Source organism: Marmota monax, unplaced genomic scaffold (genome assembly GCF_021218885.2).
Source record: "Marmota monax isolate L192 unplaced genomic scaffold, Marmota_monax_Labrador192_F-V1.1 WCK01_AAM20220418_F8-fsc00284, whole genome shotgun sequence".
Taxonomy (NCBI): Eukaryota; Metazoa; Chordata; class Mammalia; order Rodentia; family Sciuridae; genus Marmota; species Marmota monax.
The window spans coordinates 1,166,464-1,186,410 of NW_026694275.1; the positions used below are offsets into that span (position 1 = coordinate 1,166,464).

Below are 19,947 nucleotides of genomic sequence, written 5' to 3' on the forward strand. Positions count from 1 at the left end.
GCTCCCTTTCCGGAGTACCTGAACCTCATAGGATAGATTCACAGACACTGGACAGAGCTAAAAGCAGACATGAAGTACTATACTGCTGAGAGTGATTCAATACAAATATGCATATGACTGGAATAACTCCAACTTCTTATTTCCTCTGGGTTACCAGAATGGTGGTACACTACCATTCTGCATACACAACTTCAGGCAGGAGAATGAAAGATTTCTTTATGGAAATTGACTAGCCCCAGAGAAACTCATGCATATAGAACTTCCTATTGGTTTTTAGTGCCCCACTCCTAAATCTGAATATACAACCAAAGATTACTAGAAATTGAAGGAAAGCTTCTTTTTAAAAAATTACCTTTTTAGTTGTAGATGGACACAAAACCTTTATTCTATTTTTTAAAAAAATTTTATATGGTGCTGAGGATTGAACCCAGTGCCTCATATGTGCGAGGCAAGCTCTCTGCCACTGAGCCACAATCCCAGCCCTAGGAAAGCTTCCTAAACGTGAGACTAAAAGAAGCACATTTAAAGGAAATATGGAGAAACCAGGTAAGGCAGGGAGAAGAAAATCTTGATAAACTTTAATTGCTTTCCTTAGAAATGGGCAGTGCATTCATGAAAAAGAATAAAAAACTATAAAAAGAACAAATAGATGGTCAAAAAATCTTGGAAATTACTAGGCAAATAAAAGAACTTACCAGAAGGAGTAGAAAGAAATCTCCCAGAGAGGGAAATAACAAGACAAAGAAATGGAAAATAGAAGGGAGGAGGTAAGAAAAGCAGAAATGAAATCTAAGAGATCAAATACTAGATTAAGAGGAGTGTAAGAAAGAGAAAATGTAGAGAAATGATACAAGAAAACTTCCCAGAATACTGAAACACATTTTTAGACTGAAAGGATCCATTAAGCACCAAACACAATCAATGAGAACAGACTCATATCAAGGTACATCCTTGTGAAATTAAGTAACACTAGAGGATAAAGAAAAGATCCAGAAAATTTCCAGAAGGAAAGAAATATAGGTCAAATACAAAGAATCAAGAATCATAATGGACTTCTCTACAGCAACAATGGAAATAGAAGACAAAGTAAGGCCTTAAAATCTAGCCAAATTAACAAGTGTAAGAATTTAAAAAATAACTATTTTAGACGTGCAAAATTTTAAAACTATTTCATTTCAGAAACCTATTGGGGTTTTATATTCTACCAAAATAAAGAGGTATCCTAAGATGGAGAAAGACATGGAATTTGTTTCAATAAAAATGAGGTATGAAGAAAATATCCAGGATGATAGTCCAAGGTTGATGGCTAGGCAGTAGGCACAGGGAAAGTGAACAGGACAGATAAAGACCTGATTATTATTAGCAAGGGTCATCATGAACCACCACTAGGAAAAAGTTTAGCCATTTGCCAAATAATATGATATCCACTACTAGTCTTTTTGTAATTCATACTATAACCCAGACCGTCTACTGAGATGAGCATTTCTCAGAAATCAAGCAAAGTTATTAGAATCCAATTTCTCCATGAATAGGAACCACATCTACAGAATATTATCAAATAATTTATTAAATTCCTGTGATGTAAGGTAAGGTATTAGAAAAAAATGGAATGAAATTATAGGTCCCATATCCTGAACAAACAATACAATTCCAGTTGTATCATGTACATCCTGTTGTTTGTTCACCATCAAAAATGGTGTGCTTGTTTTTTCCCCCATTCAATTAAAGATGGCAGACATGAACAAACTCTGCTCTAGAAAATAGTTTACCTGGTACTGGAACTGAATGGGCTGTAATTGGCTGTCATTCTGAGTCATCTTCTTAGCTAGGGCCTCTTTCAACGCAAGGGCTTTATTCAACTCAATCAGCTCCTTCGACATCTGAGCTTGGCGTAGAGCATGTTGAGTGGTGAAAGCATCTGAAGACCTGCTGGTTTCTGGACTGGTTTCAACTTGCTGGAAAAGATAATAATCAAGATGATGTAGACAATGGTTTGTAAGAGAAACCAGAAATTGGAGTTCCTTAGGTACTAATTTCATCAAGTCTCATAGCCCTTTCACTATTAGCATTATCTCTATTCTTCACTGCTATGGTTTTTCACGTAAGATTTGCTTTAAATATCTGAAATAAATTAAGCTAGTCTATTTCCCTGCTCACTTAAATACCCTTTTATATATTTTAGCTTTTTAAAGGCCAGCTGTTTTCTTGCTCTTTCCTTTATTGATCTGGCCAGCATTCCCTACTTTTAATCTCATTCAAAGGGGTCCTTTAAGAGAGAAGGCACTGTGGAAATGGTGGAAATTGAGAAGAGGATTCATTTATTCTCACACAGCTGACTATTAGCGCCCAATTTATTCCTTATTTTCATTGTTTCAGAATATGAAAACTACCAATATGTATATATTCATTTGAGGCATAAAAGCCTGTCTCAACCAAACCTTTGCCTGGCCTTTCATTTTTACTTTATTCTGGAACATATAATACATTTTATCTATCCTTGAGATCTGAACACTCAAAATATTTTCCTTGTTTCTTTTAGTCCCTAGCCATTCCATCCTTTGAAAAGTATGCTGAAAAAAATTCTCTCCTATTCCTCCTCTAATGCTTTTTTGACTTTGCCATAATTTCCCAATATGTTCCTCTCCTCATTTTAACTTGCTGAACAGTTGAAACAGAATACTAGCATCCAACAAGAAATAAGTAAGCCACATTGCAAATATGGAATGTGATATCACTGAGAAGACTTGCTACCCATTACCAGGTATATTATTAGAGATAGAGCCTATCTACATTAGGGATTTTATGAAACTGAGATTTACACTGAAGATTTCTGATTTTCCAGGGCATTCTAAGGCAAATGGTAGTAATCATGGATTCTCTTCTTCAGTCAAGTGATAAATTACAGGAAATGGCACAGTTAGAGCTCCTGGTTCCACACAAAGGGGCCAATTACTTACAGTTTCTGGTTCCACAGCAGTATCAATGGCTGCAGTCATGCAAGCAACAGTTTCATCCTACAGTGACAAATGTTTCGATTTAGAAAAAGATTCTGAAATGAAGTTCACTAGTGGATTTTATATTGGTTATTTAATTTTTTCAAGTACACACAGAGACCATTAAATGTAAGGTGTTGGACCCATTTTGGAGTCACAGAAATCCTAACAGCCACACGTTTCCATTTCCCACTTCTCAAAAAGAGTTTTTCTTCTTCATAAAGGGCAATTGTGTAAGTTTTTGTAAGAAAAAAAATAAGGTCATGTGGCAACTGACATATTTATTGCACATCTCCTGCTCTGCCAGAGATCACTGAGTGATTTTGGCCATTTCAGCCAAAATTTAACCCATTTAATAGACTCTCCCCTTTCTTTTTGTGTTTCTACCACTAAGTCTACCTCTATTAATGTACAAGTCTAGCTACTTCTCATGGGCATATCAACTTAAGACATGTAAAATAAGGGCAATTCATGAGACACGTGGACAGAATGGTTATTTTTGATTTTTATTTTATAGTTATTCAAGATAGCAAGATCTTACTCTGTAAGAAAATATGTAATCTGCATGGGTACCCCAGAAAAATGTGTCCATGAAGTCAGACAAATGTAATATAGTTCTGTTACTCATATATGTAAAAACTAATCATATGCTAGGTGGGGTGATACATGCTGTAATTCCAGCAATTCAGGAGGCTGAGGCAGGAATATTGAAAGTTCAAGGCCAGCCTCAATAACTTAGTGAAGCCCTAAGCAACTTAGTGAGAACTTGTGTCAAAATAAAAAGGGCTTGGGATGTAGCTTAGTGGTAACACACCCCTGGGTTCAATACCCAGAACCAAAACAAACAAAAAACTGATCATATGAAGCTACTCTAGGTAGTTACTTGGATAGTTAGGAGGAGGAAAAGGGAAAACACTAGTTCTCTCCTAGGAGAATGAAAAATTCTTTTGGGGGCATTAGAAAAACAAATACCCAGTAGAGAAACCTAAAACCATTTATTAGGAGTAATTTGTTTATAAACTATCATATGAGCAAGCTCTGTTCTCACCACTGGAATTTAGGCCTTATTTGTAATATATGAATTACTGTTTGTTTAAGTGATTTTGGAAAGCTGTGCAAGGAAAGTATTATTGCCAGGAAGTCACATGATTAAGGAGGTCATAGGTGAAAAAGCTATTGGTTTAAGAGCAAAGAATTTAGGGTTAGCACATGAAGTCACTATACCAGCCCTGTGAAATATTACATAGTATTAAAACTTGAATCTCAGTCCCTTTCAGGCAAGGAATGAAGAGGCCCTAAATAAGTGCTGTTTTTAACACTTCCTTTATTCTGCTCTGAAATCCCCAATGAGGCTCGAAGAGAATTCAGAAGAATTTTCAGTGTTTCACATTGTTTCTCATCATGATTTATCTTACCTGAAGTTCTCTAAGTATAGGGCACACCGAATCCTTCCCTTCTTAAAAAAGCAGCACATGGATTTTCCTCCCTTGGATGTTTCAATTTTCAGTATAAGGACTAGTTAGTTATAAGCCTATTCTAGATTAGGAGAACTTATAATTGTGGCTTTTGGAAACTTTTTCTAGTACCTTCTAGAGGGTTAGGATTAAAGTAGATGGATTAATATTTAAAGACGATGTGTTGCTACAGTGGGTATACCTTTGGCTTTTGGCCCACTGAAATTTCACAGTGTTAAGCTTTCAGCCCAGGGCTAGGACTGGGGTGTAGCTCATTAGCAGAGCACTTGCCTAGCATGTACAAAATCCTGGGTTCAAACACACACACACACACACACAAAAAAAAAAAAAAACAAAAAAACAAAAAAAAACCCTACCCCTTAGGGCTACGGTAACATGTTTTGCATGAACATGGAAAGATTCTGCTTTTATAATCCTAAAAGTAAATATATAACAATCAGATTTATTTCAATCTAAGGGCTCTTTTCTCTCCCACTCTCCTCATTGTAAGGTTTCAACTTAAAAAATCTCTTGTAAATAAAAGGTATAATTTGCTAAAGGAGATGATCAGGGGATTGAGGTTAGGGTACATCACGCTACATTAATCAGCAAAACTTTCAAAAATGAAGCTCATGCTTGTAGGCTGTGTGTAATACCATTACTGTGCATGCAAAATGCTTTTTATGGAACTGGTCTTGGAGGAGGGTGTATAAACAAAATATTAAAAAAAATGATTCTTTAGGAACTGAAAGGATTGTATGAATTTCTCACAGGTAACTGCAACAAGGAGGTTTGCTTGAATTATATCTTAAGGAAAGAAATGGTACAGTTTTGTGCTTCAAGCCCCAGGAGGAATATGCAGGAACAATGGTTGCCTTCATAACTTGAAAAGGGGGTGTTCACCCACCACTTAAAATAAAAATAGTTTTAATCCAGAATGAAGGGCACAAGCACTTACATTTGAAACATTTTGCTTTCACTGTAGTGAGTCTTAATAAAAGCCACAGGATACACTGTTGTGTATTTCCAAAAAAATATATAGCTGGGAGGGTCTCTCAACAATAGACTTGGAGAACTCTTATTCAAGAGTCCAGCAGGAGCCTTGGATAAAAGGGTTTACTCTGCCTAACTGTGACAGGGGATAGAAGCCAGGAACTTTATCAGCTTGTGGCAATCTTTAGCACCCTTCTACTGAATGTGCCAAGTGCATTTTAGTGGCAGACAGCAATTCTATAAAGTTCCTCTGAGCCAGCCACCACTAACAACTTCCCCTACAGGCACACCAGGCACCAGTTATATTGCCAGATCCTCAGTGAGGATGCTTTGTCTTCTTTTATTAATTTGGTTCCACAGGTTTCCTTCATCTTTCCCATGCAATTCATAGCCTTGGAAATGAGGTAGTATGAAATCCTGAGATTGGCATGGTGGCCGTGAACAATAGTACCCTGGGTCATTGTTTTCTGAGCTTCTAAATTTAGACTATAGTAGGCTTCTATACCCTAGATTATCTAAATTCTAAGGTAGCTCACACAAGGTTTTCATATATCAGAAGTTTCTGCAATACTTAGGAAGAATTATATGTTTGGGGGTATAGCTCAGAAGTAGAACACTTGCCTAGCATGTACAAGGCCCTGAGTTTAATCCAAGCACTGCAAAATAAAAAGGAATTATAGTTGGTGACATTTATCTTTGTGATAGCCATTTTCTAGCATGCAATCTATCCTTCAGTTACATTGAAGTTGTTAACATTTTCTAAACTTTCACACTTCTTTGCTTTTGCATATACCTTTTCCTCTGTATAGATTATCCTTTCTTCTTTGTCTGCGTGGCAAGCTCCTATTCATTTTTAGGACCCATTTCTTCTGTGATATCTTTCTGAATTTTCTAGACTAAGTTAATCACTCCTTCCTTGGTGCTCTCACTATACTTTGCTCATACTGCTAATGTAAAGGGATTAAAACAGATAGGAGAGAGGGTTCCCAGTTTTCCTTGTCTTCAACCATCACAACCTCACCCCTTTTTTCTGTCATTGTTCCCATCTGTAAACTTTAACCAACTTACAAACTACAAGGCTTGCAAAAACAACTCTTAAAAATAACATGATAGCTATCAGAATGGGATTGCACCAATATGTTCTGGAGGAAGAAGAATGAAAACTGGAACAACCTCTAACCAAAAGTTTCACAGCAATTAACAACAAAAACTGCTACCTGAGCCAAACCACAAGAACACACCCTCCTTTCTTCTTTTCACCCTATAAAACTCTAATCTGCCTTAACATGGAGAGTTATTTGGAATCCAGGTGCTCCCTGAGTTTATCAGCTGAATAATGCCTTTAATTCCAATTTGAGTCACTTAAAATTATTTCCTTTTGACAGTAAACATCATTTAGCAAGGTTACATAGCTAGTAAGTGGCAGAATTGGCTTCAAACCAGAGTGTTTCTGGCTCGGGAGTCCAAGTACTCAATTACCCTTCTCTGTTTGTTGGATAAATGAACTGTCATTTTGGACTGATGGTGACAGTTTTATACAGCACTACTTATTCTAAAACACTGCCAAATAGTTTTGGGGGAGTTTAATTTTAAGTTTAAATTTCTTAGAATTTGTCAACATAATCTTTTTCCTTGACCATATTATATGATATTTAAAAAAAATATTTGCCATTTGGGAGTGTATGTGCTGGAAATTGTACCTAGGGGTTCTCCACCACTGAGATACATCCCCAGCCCTCTTTATTTTTACTTTGAGGCTGGGTCTCACTAAGTTGCTGAGGCTGGCCTTGAACTTGTGATCCTCCTGCCTCAGCCTTCCAAGTTGCTGGAATTATAGGAGTGCATCACCATTCCTTGCTTCATTTATTCTTTAAGTCTATGTGTGGGTGATTTTGTGATACTCCATTGACAATTCTGAGACAATGCTGGGCAAGACTAGGATTGAAAGACAACTATTCAGTAAAATACAAATCTATTCCCAAGAAGACCCTGGAGTTACTGCCAAGCATTTACATATACATTACTGCTTCAGAATAACAAATAGGAGAATGTAGATGGAATAAATCTAATCATAACCTGTAAACATAGTGTAATATGGTACGATTTTAATTTAAAAATAAATATACCAATCTGGGTGTAGTGGTGTATTCCCATCATCACAGTGACTTGGAAGGCTGAGACAGGAGGATCTCAAATTAGAGGTCAGCCTCAGCAACTTAGTAAGGCCCTAAGCAACTTAGTGTGACCCTGCCTCCAAATAAAAAATAAAAATAAAAAGGACTGGGAATGGAGCTCAGTGGTAAAGTACCCCTAGGTTCAATCCTAAGTACAAAAAAAAATTAAGGTGGTGGGATTGTAAAAAATTTTCTTTTGGAGAAAACAAGAAATAATTACCCCCCACACAACTATTATAGCAGCTCTAAAATTGAATAAAAAGGGAATTTATGGCAGAATGATCATTTAAATTTATTATTGGTTATAAGAGAGAGCTATGACTGCTACTCTTACTACCTAGGCAATTTTGCACACTATGTTGTTGCTTGTGGAATTTGATTAGATTATGAAAATATTAATGTGCCATTACTAAGTGACCTATGAGTGTTATATTTTAACAAACTCAACGTTCAGATCATATTACATGATCTATGATCTCTGTCCTCCAGCCACTCATAATCTAGTTGTTTCAGCAAAAGGCCAGAGAGTTAGAAATACTCATATGCCTCAAGAGAAACAAAAGAAAGTGATATGCCTATTTACTGTTACTTGGCTTACCGATAGCTGGGTAATCACTTGTTGGAGATTACGAATTATCTCCACATTTTCTTTTAATTCCTGGTCTTCCAAAGTCTCCACTAGCTTTTGAAGATCCAGTTTGCAGCTGAAAATTCAAGCAAAAGAACCCAAGGGTTAATCATACTGTGAAGGCCAGAAGATTCATGATTAAACAGGAAGTTGGGATAGGGCACTAACAAATATCTGGTAGGAAACTTACGCTGCATGTTGCCTGAGCTCCTCTAGCTTGGCGTTCATTTTTTCATTCGCTTGCTCTGTCTGCAACAAAGACCCAGGAGATGATCAGTGGCAGTGCCTGACAGCTTCACCTAATTATGCTCTTTCTCCTATTCCTGTGGATAAAAACCTAGGTAGAAAGGCTGTCTCCTTTCTGTCTAGAGGATTTAGTGGCCTTTGGTTATTTGTTGAGAAGTGTGTTTTTTAACAGAGTCATGGGAAATTAGCCCTAAAGTTAAAATAAGCTACTAAAAATACCATTCAAGCAGCTGGGTTTTATGCTTGCCATGAGGCTCAGACTATGGGGTGGAGTGTGAAGCCTTAATTCCATAGAGAACTTTGCAACTGGAGGAAAAAGCAACACTTCCTGGCATCTTAATCCCTGCTGTTTGTAAAAAAAAAAAAAAAAAATCACTTTAAACTGCCTCCTACACTGTACCTCCTCAGCACCAGGGCATTTAAAACATAAAAGGGCCTCACACTAAATCTGAGCTTGTATTTTTTAAAAGTTATACTACCTGATATGGTACGTTAGTTTTAGCAGAGAAAGCAAGAGAAAGGGTAAGGCACAAGAATGCTGTTAGTGAAAAAAGAAAGAGCAGAAGGCAGCTATGTTTGGGGTAGGATGATTGATATTTTCAGTTTTATTTCAATCACAGAATCTGTCACATGCTGGAAGCTGCAACAGATTTGGGAAGGATAGTTTATATAGGACAAAAATGTTGTGTTTGTTGGGAATATTAAACAATAAGCCTACCAGGAAGCCATTGTAACAACCTTATAAAGGTCAGATGGTTATGTGGCTAGAATAACAAGTTCTGTCTGTTTCGTCAGCCACACTCACACACATGTAAAACACGGCTTCTAGAGTTTCTGCAAAAGCATAAAATGTGGCACTGGAGAAATAATATTATATATAAAAAAATCTCTCAGATTCCACTTTCACCTTTCTGTTAGTAATGGACAGTACAACTAAACATAGGATTTAGCCTCTTTTAAAGAAAACTTTAGGTAGCTTACTTTTCCTTGACTAGTGAACACAATGGATGCATGAAGGCATATCGGCCAGGTTCAATTACAATTTGATGGAAATTCAATTTCACTTCTGACAATAGTTGTGCAATCAAAGTCTGAGTTTTACTTGAACTAGTAGAAAAATGTTAGTGATAGAGCCAACACACACTGATCTAGAAGGTTACCATCACCAGTAGTAGGATCACAAGTGGTGTAATCATTCACATAGTGATCGACTACTATATTTTACCATGACAGCTATTTAGGATGGAATTTGAAATGTGACAATATTAGGGGAACGGAAATAGAGAAGAATGAAAGTCTTAGTGAAGGAAAAGTAACTTGGTACATGTTGAATATCCCTTATCCAAAATACTTGGGACCAGGAGCGTTTCAGATTTCAATTTTTTGTTGGATTTGGGAATATTTGCATACATGATAAGATATCTTTGGAATGGGAACAAAGGTTAAACAAAATTCATTTATCTTTCATATACATCTTATACATGGCCTGGAGGTAATTTCATACAATATTAGTACACATATATTCTGACTGTGACTAGTCACATGAGGTCAGCTGTGGAATTTTCCACTGTGGTGTCATGCCAGTGCTCAAAGAGTTTTGGATTTGGGAGCATTTTGGATTTCAAATTGTCAGATTAGGTATGCTCAACCTGTATTATGAATAAAGATTAGGCAGAATTTAAGGTAACTAAGGGACATAGTTCTTTCTGGTATTTTCAAAATGGGATTCATGTAGATTCTTTGTGGTGGATATGTAAGTATTTACTGTTCAAGTCTAACTATTCTATATGTTTAATTAAAAGCTCATGGCACAGGGGATCCTAGCAGAATATGGAAATATATATACATTTCCTCCCACATAACTTTTCTCTCATAATGAGAAGCATGTTAAATATTTTTGGAAACAGTGAATATCCAGAGTACTGTTATTTTAGTCTTTGGGGCTCACCAAAATGATCCTCTCCAACATTTGGGCTGTCTGACCAGCTGCCTCACTCAAACCACGACTTAATTTTTCATTCTCATCAGTCAAGGACTGATTCTTCTCCATCAGGGATTGTAGATTCTCTGATGGTTCCACACTAAAACAAAGAAAGTAACATTGTAGACAATAACTGAATGATAGCACCACTATCTAAGGTGGATAAAAATATAACTTATAGCCTTTTGGCAGGGGGTTAGGTTAAAATCACCTTTAAAAAGTCTAAGAAAAGTGTATCCAAACACTATTCTGTCCTTCCAGTCAGGTAGTATAAGAAACATACCCCTGAAGTACTTTAATGATTTGGAGAAAGGTAATAATTCAGAGCCAGATATGGTTATAACCTTTACCTTGGTTCTTGATTTGGGATCTTTCCATTTGTATTGTGTACTGAAGTGAAAGCTAATTGTAGCTAATATGTTTTCTCCCTCCCCTTCCCACCCTTAATCTCTCACTAAGGATGAAAGAAGGTAGGGGCTGGGGATGTAGCTCAGTGGTGGAACACTTGCCTAGCATGCAGGAAACCCTGGGTTCCATCCACAGCAAGGGTGGTGGTGTGTGGGGGGGATTACGGAAGTAGGGAAGGAAGAAGGTATAGAGGAGATAGAAGTGACATTGCTCAGGGGTCAAAATTTAATCTGACCAACATAAGTTGATTATTTTACTTACTGTAAAATTTAGAAGAGTAAAATTTATGGAGTCAGAAATATAAAATGATTACCACTGGCTACTAGAACCACATTTCACAATTCTTTATAAGTGTTCTCTTCTAAATGCTTGCTTTCCTTGAAATTGAGTGTCCTGTTTATTTGCTTATCAATTTCAACTTGCTTAGAGTGAGTGGTGGGAATAATGGTAACCATTTCAAATACGAGCAGAAGGAACAGATATAGCTTATAGGAATATATACATTCATATAAGAACTTTTAGAACTTATTTTCTATCAGTTCTAGACTAATGAAGTAGACCAAGAAGAAGCATAGTCTTTTTTAAAAATCCATTTGGATGAAGTATTCAAAAGACTGGAAAACTGAACTGGTAAAAAGAAGATCAGAAGAAATATGAAGATTTGATCTGAAGACTAAAGGGGAAAATGAATAGTTGTCAAGGCTATGATAAAAAGAAAAAGGGACAGGGAGCAGCTGTTCTCAATCTTAATAAAGGACAGAAAAAGATTTCAGGAATAGAGTAGATGCCCTCTCACCCAACTCAAGACCTCCATTAATTCTTATAGAAGATCTCAGCCTGCCATGTATCAAAAAGTTAACAGCAAGGCTACCCAATAAGGTCTCATATCACACTGTTAAGAATTCACAAACACTCTTATGAAGGAAAGTTCAATTAAATTGTGTATTATAAAAATAAATTATTTGTAAATTTAATGTTGTTTTAGATTGTCATTTCCTTATTCTTATTAAACTGAAAACTTTCATGACATTCATGTAAGTTGATGAGATTCAAAGTAATGATACTTCTTTTTCTTTCTTTCTTTCTTTTTTTTTTTTTTTTTTTTTAGTACTGGAGATTGAACTCAGGGGCACTCAACCAGTGAGTCACATTCCCAGCCTTATTTTGTATTTTATTTAGAGACAGGGTCTCACTGAGTTGCTTAGTGCTTTGCTTTTGCTGAAGCTGGCTTTGAACTTGCAATCCTCCTGCTCAGCCTCCTGAGCTGCTGAGATTACAGGTGTGTGCCAGTGCGCCCAGCTTCAAAGTAATGATACTTTTAACTCAATAGGTTTTCCCCCTAAAACATTTCTCTAAATGGGGAAATCATATTAAAGTCAACTATTGATTTTTTTAAAGAAACTTTTAGTTCCTTTGAACACACCAGGTGACTCAGGCTTATTCTCAAGTTTTAAATTTTTCAACAAGGTGATTTTGTTTATAATTTCTGGTTGATCTTTCTGTGGGGAAAGTGAAGTCTAAAATCTTCTGTGATTCTGCTGATGTCATTAATCAGATTTTATTTATTAATTCAGTCACTAATCACATTTTATTTATTAATTAATTTGTTGATGAACATTGGGATATTGGGATGATACTGCTTTTTTTTTTTTTACTATTGTGAATAATAGTGCTGCTACGAACATGGTTGTGAAAATATTTCTTTGAGATCTTGCTTTCAATATTTTTTTAAAGAGAGAGAGAGAGAGAGAGAATTTTTTTAATATTTATTTTTTAGTTTTCTGTGGGCACAACATCTTTATTTTATTTTTTATGTGGTGCTTAGGATCGAACCCAGTGCCCTGCACATGCCAGGCGAGCGCGCTACCGCTTGAGCTACATCCCCAGCCCCTTTCAATACTTTTGAATATATAGAAGTAGGATTGCTTGGTCATATGATAGGTCTATTTTTAATTTTTTGGAAATTTCTATATCCTGTTTTCCATAGTGGAGATGTCATTTTACAATCCCACAACAGCATACAAGGGTCCAAACTTTTCCATGTTCTAGCGTCCTTGCCAACATTGATCATTTTCTATTAAAACACACACACACACACACACACACACAATTTATTTATTCAGGATTTTAATTTCCATTTTCTTTTCTAAGTGTATCTTTTTGTATAACTCTAAACTCTTAGATCCATTTTAATGATTTTCATACCCAAAATATAAATAACTAAAACTAATTAAGATGTAGGGCCAAAAATAAAGATGTAGGGACAACCCAAAATGGAATATAAATATTAACTATGGAAAATAGTACCCTGCTAGGAGCTGGGATTGTGGCTCAGTGGTAGAGCGCTTGCCTAGCATGTGTGAGGCCCTGGGTTCGATCCTCAGCACCACTAAATAAATAAATAAAATGAAATAAAGATATTGTGGGGAAAAAAATAAAAAAATAGTACCCTGCTAAATGCAAAAAAATAGTGCATAAATGTTGACTTCTAGTTCATAAAAGTGTATCTCACAAGGATATGGGCTAGCATTGTGAAACACCATTATATGTACACTAGAATTGAACATAAATAAATTGCAGATAATAAGACTGTATTTCTCATTGTTAGAGAATTTATAAATGAGAAGACCAAAATGAATCCTGTAGTGTTGGAAAGGAACCAGAACTATATTATCATTGTTTTTAATACATATACAGATAGATAGATATCTGTATAGATATTTGTATAGATACAAAAACATAGATGAGTATATATGTGTGGGTTATTACATGTGCAGATATTTCTGAGTTCTACCTGCTAAGAAAGCCTAGAAGTGAAGACACCCCAGTAATAATGAACACAACCAGTGCTACCACCCATATCTTAGTTTCTAACCACCATTTTCCAATAAAAGAAACCAGGCTTCTTGGAAATTCAGAAGATTCCAGAACTGGGGTAAGAAAAATGCAGTTTGGAACATCTTGTGGAAATGTTCAAAAAATTGAGTACTTGAAAAAGAACACAAAAAGCTAACTGAAGTTGCTCTGAATGAATAAAGCAGGAATGATTTGAATAAAACAAATGCTAGTATTGGAGGTTAACCTATAGAACAAAATAAATATTCATGTATCTGTGGATATAACTAAGTAGACAAAAAATACACTGGGGAGAAGAGACAGCTCTTCTTAGAGTAGCATTCAAGTTCACAAATTTCTGAGACCAAAACCATACTTTTTCTATTACACCAGGCTGCTTCAAAGATAACTAGCTAAGCCCAAAGTAGTCAGCAGGATTGGTAAATTCCCTTCAGTGACGCCAAATGAATGCTACTAGAACCTTTAGGATAACAGAGGAAAACAACTATCAGGAGAAAGAGCCTCTGCTGTAACTCACATTTAAAATTAATTTATACCTAGAGTTCAACCCTAAACATCTCAATCAATCAATCAAACAATCAATCAGGTAATTTTAGGACACTTACTTTATAGATCTAGGCAGGGTACCCCCATGGGCTTGTAGCAACAAGACCTGTAGTTGTTGTACCTGAGAGAAACAAAGAAAAATAATCAATCACCAATCCAAAACTACTAATTCCTTAGCAATGATATTACTACAAATAGCCAGACATGGTGGAACATGCCTGTAATCCCAGCAGCTCAGGAGGCTGAGGTAGGAGAATTTTGAGTTCAAAGCTAGACTCAGCAAAATTGAGGCACTAAGCAACTCAGTGAGACCCTGTCTTTAAATAAAATAAAAAATAGGGCTGGGAATGTGGCTTGGTGGTCGAGTGTCCCTGAGTTCAATTCCCGGTACAAAAAAAAAAAAAAAAAAAAAAAGAAAAGAAATTACTATAATTAGCATTTAGATAATTTTACTCAATGCCAATGAAATCTAAGGTAGAGCTTAGGTATTTATTCCAATCAGATTTTTGCCCACATATTAGTTCATTAAAGTAACTTGCTAAGGTCACCAATGACCTGAATGTCATTAGAGCTAATGGAACATTTTTCAGCCTTCATTTTACTCAATTGACTGTTCGGTAGCATTTGGCTTACCAGAATCATACTTTCCTGATTTCCACATAGTAGCCAGACCATCTTTTAAAAATGCAAATTACCAATGTTACCACCCAGCTTATAATCATTTTTGCACATGGTCCATGAGTTCTTGGTCATGTTTCTGCTTTCCCTTTAGGTTCATACTAGAATACTTTCCTTGCTTTCTATGTGCCAGTCACACTAGTATCCTTTCAGTTTCCCAAATGCACTATACTTCATCCTAACTTAGACCCTTTCAGCACTTGCGATGTGCCAGGTGTTGTTCAAAGTACTTTACATAGATTACTCACGTAACCCTCACAAATACCCTATAAAGTAGGGTATTGTTATTATTTCCAGTGCAGACAGGGAATCTGAGGGACAGACAACTTGCCTAAAGTATATAGCTAGTAAGCTATAAAGCCAGGATTTGAACCTGGGCTGTCTGGTGGGCAATATTCATGCTCTTTGCCATACTTTGCTCTCATGCTGGTTTTTCTCCTTCCATCTCTCTTCCTTCTTCTCTGCAATTTATTCATACATAATCCCTCTGATCTCAGCTCAAATGTTGCTACCTTAGGGAAGGCTCCCCAGACTGTATATTTAATAGAAGGCCCCGTTCAACACTCTCATAGCATAGAATCCCAGTTTATAATCACAAAATAGTATATGATTATGTGTTTAGTGTTTGTCTCTCATGTTAAGCAATAAGAAGGTAGAAACTGTGTTGATTTGCTCAATAATGTATCCCAGCATAGTGCCCAGCACATAATATTGTTCCATAAATACTTATTGTTGGAATGAATGAGCAAATAAGTGAATAAGAGGAAGAAGGGCCTTCTGGGCAATGGAATAAACATAAAAGAAAAGAGGGGGACAGAGTGGTATTGTATAATTCAGATGATACTGTGGACAGATAAATTACTTATATTCTCTATTGTGACCCCTAGGGAGGAAGGAGATAAAGGAGAAGGAAAGGGAAGAAAAGAGATTGATTAAATAGTAATCACTAAGGGGGGAGGCCAGAGAGGGAGTGAATATTGGGCTAGCAAATGCTTGATTTCAAGTGAAAGCAGTACTATAATCTGGAAAGTGAGAAAATGTCACCCCCTTATACCTGCATCAATCTAATTCCTGCCTTCTTGTCTTCTCTAACAAGGCTACTGAGCTGTTGTACAACCAGTCATATTCCACAAATTCATCTCATAGTTAACTCTCCTATTTCTTTTGAGAGTGACTTTAAGCCCTATTCTTTTTGTTTTAAAAATGTTTTAGTTGTAAATGGACACAATACCTTTATTTTATTTACTTATTTTTATGTGGTGCTGAGGATTGAACCCAGTGCCTCACAAATGCCAGGCAAGTGCTTTACCACTGACCCACAACCCTAGCCCTCAAGCCCCCTATTCTTATTTGACTGCTCAGTCTTAGAAGATGACCTTGTCTGTTCTCTGTTCTCAGTTTCTCCTATCTAGTTCTTTTACTTTTTTTTTTCAGTACTGAAGATTTAACATCCAGGGATTGTACATGCTAAGCAAGTGCTCTACCACTAAGTTACACCAACAGGCCCTCCCACTTTCAAAAAAGTTTGAGACAGGGTCTCACTATGTAGACCACAATGGCATCGAACTTGCAATCCTCTTGCCTCCCAAATTGCTGGGATTAAAGGCATAAGCCACTGCACCCAGTTCTTTCTTTTACTTGTGCAATTTTCTCCCATAGTTTAAAAACAGACCTATATTCCTTGACCCTTGATTTCCAGCTAATGCCTTTTCTTACCATGTCTCTTTGAAATAAGAGCCATCAGCTTCCTCCACTTCTTTTTAATTTTTTTTTAGTTGGTGATGGACCTTTATTTTATTTGTTTATATGCAGTACTGAGAATTAAACCCAGAGCCTCACACATGTTAGGCAAGCGCTCTACCACTGAGCCACAATCCCAGCCCATTCCTCCACTTCTTACCTACCATTCTGTACACTTATCCTGAATCAACCTACTCTTATTCCCCTGACCTTCCTCTAATAAAGGTAACCAATAGCTTCCTTATTGATAAGAATTAATGGACATTTAAAAATCCTTATCTTACACTTTATAAGTTTATACTTCTCATAATCCTCCTTGAAATGCTTGTCCCTTGGCTGTCATGACCCCACTGGTTTTCTTCCTGTCTACTGCTTTTTAATCTCTCTTGTTGTCTTCTCTTCTTCCTGTATTGTCTTCTCTTCTTCCTATATTTCTTAAGTGCTAATGTTCCCAAGATTTCTGGTTTGGGCCTTCTCTTCTTCATTTGCTCATTCAGCAATTATTTAGTGAGTGACTTTAATATGTCAAGTACTCTTTGATTTTATCCACTCCATAACTTCATATCATCTAATGCTATTGACTCTTGAACCTGTTTCTTCAGCTAAGACATCTCTACATCAAACCCATACAGCCAGCTATATTTGAATATTTCTACTTACAAGTCCTAGAAGCCATTCAACTTCAAAATTAACCAAACTGAACTCATAATTTCCAGTTCTCCTACCTGACCTTGTTTTTCCTCCTGTATTCCCTGACTCAATGATCGGCACTACCATTTATTCAGTTGGGAACCAATTTCAACTCTCCCCACTCACCCTAATTTTCCCACATCAAATGTTACCACTTAAGTTCTATATATTTTAGTTCCTTCTTGTTTTTCTCCTCCTAACTATCTCCTTCTCTTTATCTCTATTGCTACTGCCTTTAGTTCAGACCGTAGGTCTTACCTGGTTATTATAACAGCCAAATTTCTTTTCTTACTTCTAGCCATGTCCACCTCTAATCTACTTTCTCTATACTTGCTGAGATTATCTCCCTAAAACACACACATTTTATCATATCACCCTCTTATTTAAAACCCTTAAATGGCTCTAATACTTTCCAGCTGATTTCCAAATTCTTGAACAGGTTATATAAGGAACTTCAGAATCTGGGCCTTGCCTACATCTCTTGTTTCATCTCTCACTGCTCACTTCTTTTTCAGTGAACTCTCCAATGCTACCTCCAATCTTAGAAGTGCAGCAAACATATTAATAGGATTTACTTGAAGAGGTCACCAAACTAACAATACTTAACAAACATATCTAAAATTCTGACAGAGGAAAATATGACAAACAGAAGCTGTACCATTCTACTCACATAATTTTTCCCATAAAATTTTAATTCCCTTATACCTGTTGCTTAAGATGATTAAGTTCAGCTGTCTGGGGATCAATATTAATTACAGGTTTGTTCTTGATTTTTCTTGCTCTGTCAGCGTAGCGAAGGGTATTTAATGTTTCCTCTAGATTGGAGTCAGCAGGACTCACACAGGCTATCATAAGAGTGTGGCTATTACCTCCTAGAGAATCTGAAAAAAACACAATAAAGAATCATGGAAGGAAATGAAATCAAATAGGTAGGATGTAATCACAAGCTGTCCATTTGGGTTGGTGACAAAATTTTTAAGATATTTACAAATTTCTTATTTGTATTAATATAAAAACTCTTAAGATTTCTAGTATGTAAAATGATACATATTTTAGAACACTATTGAATGTGTCTCTATTATCAAGAGAAACTATTATTTCAGCAGTGAATCAGGTTAAAACAACTGTGGCCTGACCCATAGGAGCCTCACTATTGTGATTAAACATTCTTAGGATGCCCCCTCTAGGTAGATTTTAACTCTCCAGAGAATTCTGCTTAGCAACACTATTATATAAAGAAACATTAACCATATTCATTTTCAGGTGCAAAGTACTAAGTACAGTTGGCACTCTACAGACTTCTTGGCTCTCAAAGCCATATATGAAGACATTTTCCCATTATCTTGGAAACCTGACTGCCAACAGCTCTCTCTTCTATTTATCAATTAGACAGCTATGTAGTGTTAGCCCCAGTAGCTAGCTTTTTACCTGTCTCATCTTTGCTTGCTCAGCACTATCATTCTCAGTTACTCTTTCTTATTTTTAGAGGTACTTTGGGCTTACCTTGAAGAAGTCGAGTCAACTTGGAATCTCTGTAGGGCACAAAACCACCCTTTTTGTCATCGCCGAGAGCACTGATTACATTTCCCAAGCATAGGAGGCCTCTATTAATATTTATACCTAATAATAGCAAACAAAATTTAAATTGCTTGGTAAAGTATCTCACATATACTTGCATTTCTTCTGAGAAATAAAAAAGAAATAAAGACCCCATAGAAATACTGTAATCAATCCTAAGGAATTTTCTTAATCCTGTTAACTTTTCTGAGTGTGCCTCTATGTAAAGTTCAAAGAACAAATGTCCAAATGTTGGATTTGCACAATTGAGTCCTTTGGCACTTCTTGCCCTTTCACTATGGAAACAAAGTAGACAGATAACTATCACTATGACAACAATCATCCATATAGTTATTTACTTCTTACATCCATTATCAAAATCCTTAAACTAATGCTGTGAAATTGGATGCACAGCTATTTTTTTTCTACAATTTTATTGTCATTGTTTTTACTATCTTTCTCCTTTTACAGATAAGGAGACTAGCTCAAAATTATATGGCTTGCCTGAGGTTAAACAGTTTTGGGCCTGATATTTCCTTTTCTTTTTTTGGTACTCAAGATTTAACCCAGGGGTGCTTTACCACTGAGCTACAGTCCCAGCCCTTTTGGGTTTTTATTTGGAGACAGAATATCACTAAGTTGCTTAGGGCCTTGCTAAGTTGCTGAGACTGGCCTTGAACTTGTAAACCACCTGTCTCAGCCTCCCGAGTTGCTAGGAATATAAGTGTATGCCACCATGCCCTGCCTAAGATCACTATTCCTAGGACTTCAGTCAAGTCCTATGCTCTTTCTTTATATAACACTGGAATACCTTTCCGCTTACTGTTTAAAAAAGGGTAAACATTCTTTTCTATTTTATTTTATTTTATTTAATTCTCAGGTTTGCTTTTCCAAACAGTGTAATAATCTCTGAGGTCCCTCTAAAACACATGACTTCTCATTATTACTGGGAAGGGCTGTTAGAGTCTGTAAACAAGTCAAAAATAACACCTGGCATTTTGCC

At 36.3% G+C, this 19,947-nt stretch overlaps 1 protein-coding gene across 3 annotated transcripts in view; it reads right to left on the bottom strand.

Moving 5' to 3' along the window:
* The window catches only part of Kif4a (kinesin family member 4A), a 144,372-nt gene that overhangs the window by 66,645 nt on the left and 57,780 nt on the right, over positions 1 to 19,947 (bottom strand). For all 3 annotated transcript variants that reach the window (XM_046467084.2, XM_046467083.2, XM_046467082.2), the window contains exons 8-15: positions 18,891 to 19,007; positions 18,093 to 18,268; positions 14,339 to 14,400; positions 10,437 to 10,569; positions 8,433 to 8,491; positions 8,213 to 8,318; positions 2,958 to 3,014; positions 1,770 to 1,955 (exon numbers count right to left, since the gene is read on the bottom strand). In XM_046467084.2, coding sequence (XP_046323040.1) covers positions 1,770 to 1,955; positions 2,958 to 3,014; positions 8,213 to 8,318; positions 8,433 to 8,491; positions 10,437 to 10,569; positions 14,339 to 14,400; positions 18,093 to 18,268; positions 18,891 to 19,007 — 896 coding nt within the window. The remainder of the gene's footprint in view (positions 1 to 1,769; positions 1,956 to 2,957; positions 3,015 to 8,212; positions 8,319 to 8,432; positions 8,492 to 10,436; positions 10,570 to 14,338; positions 14,401 to 18,092; positions 18,269 to 18,890; positions 19,008 to 19,947) is intronic.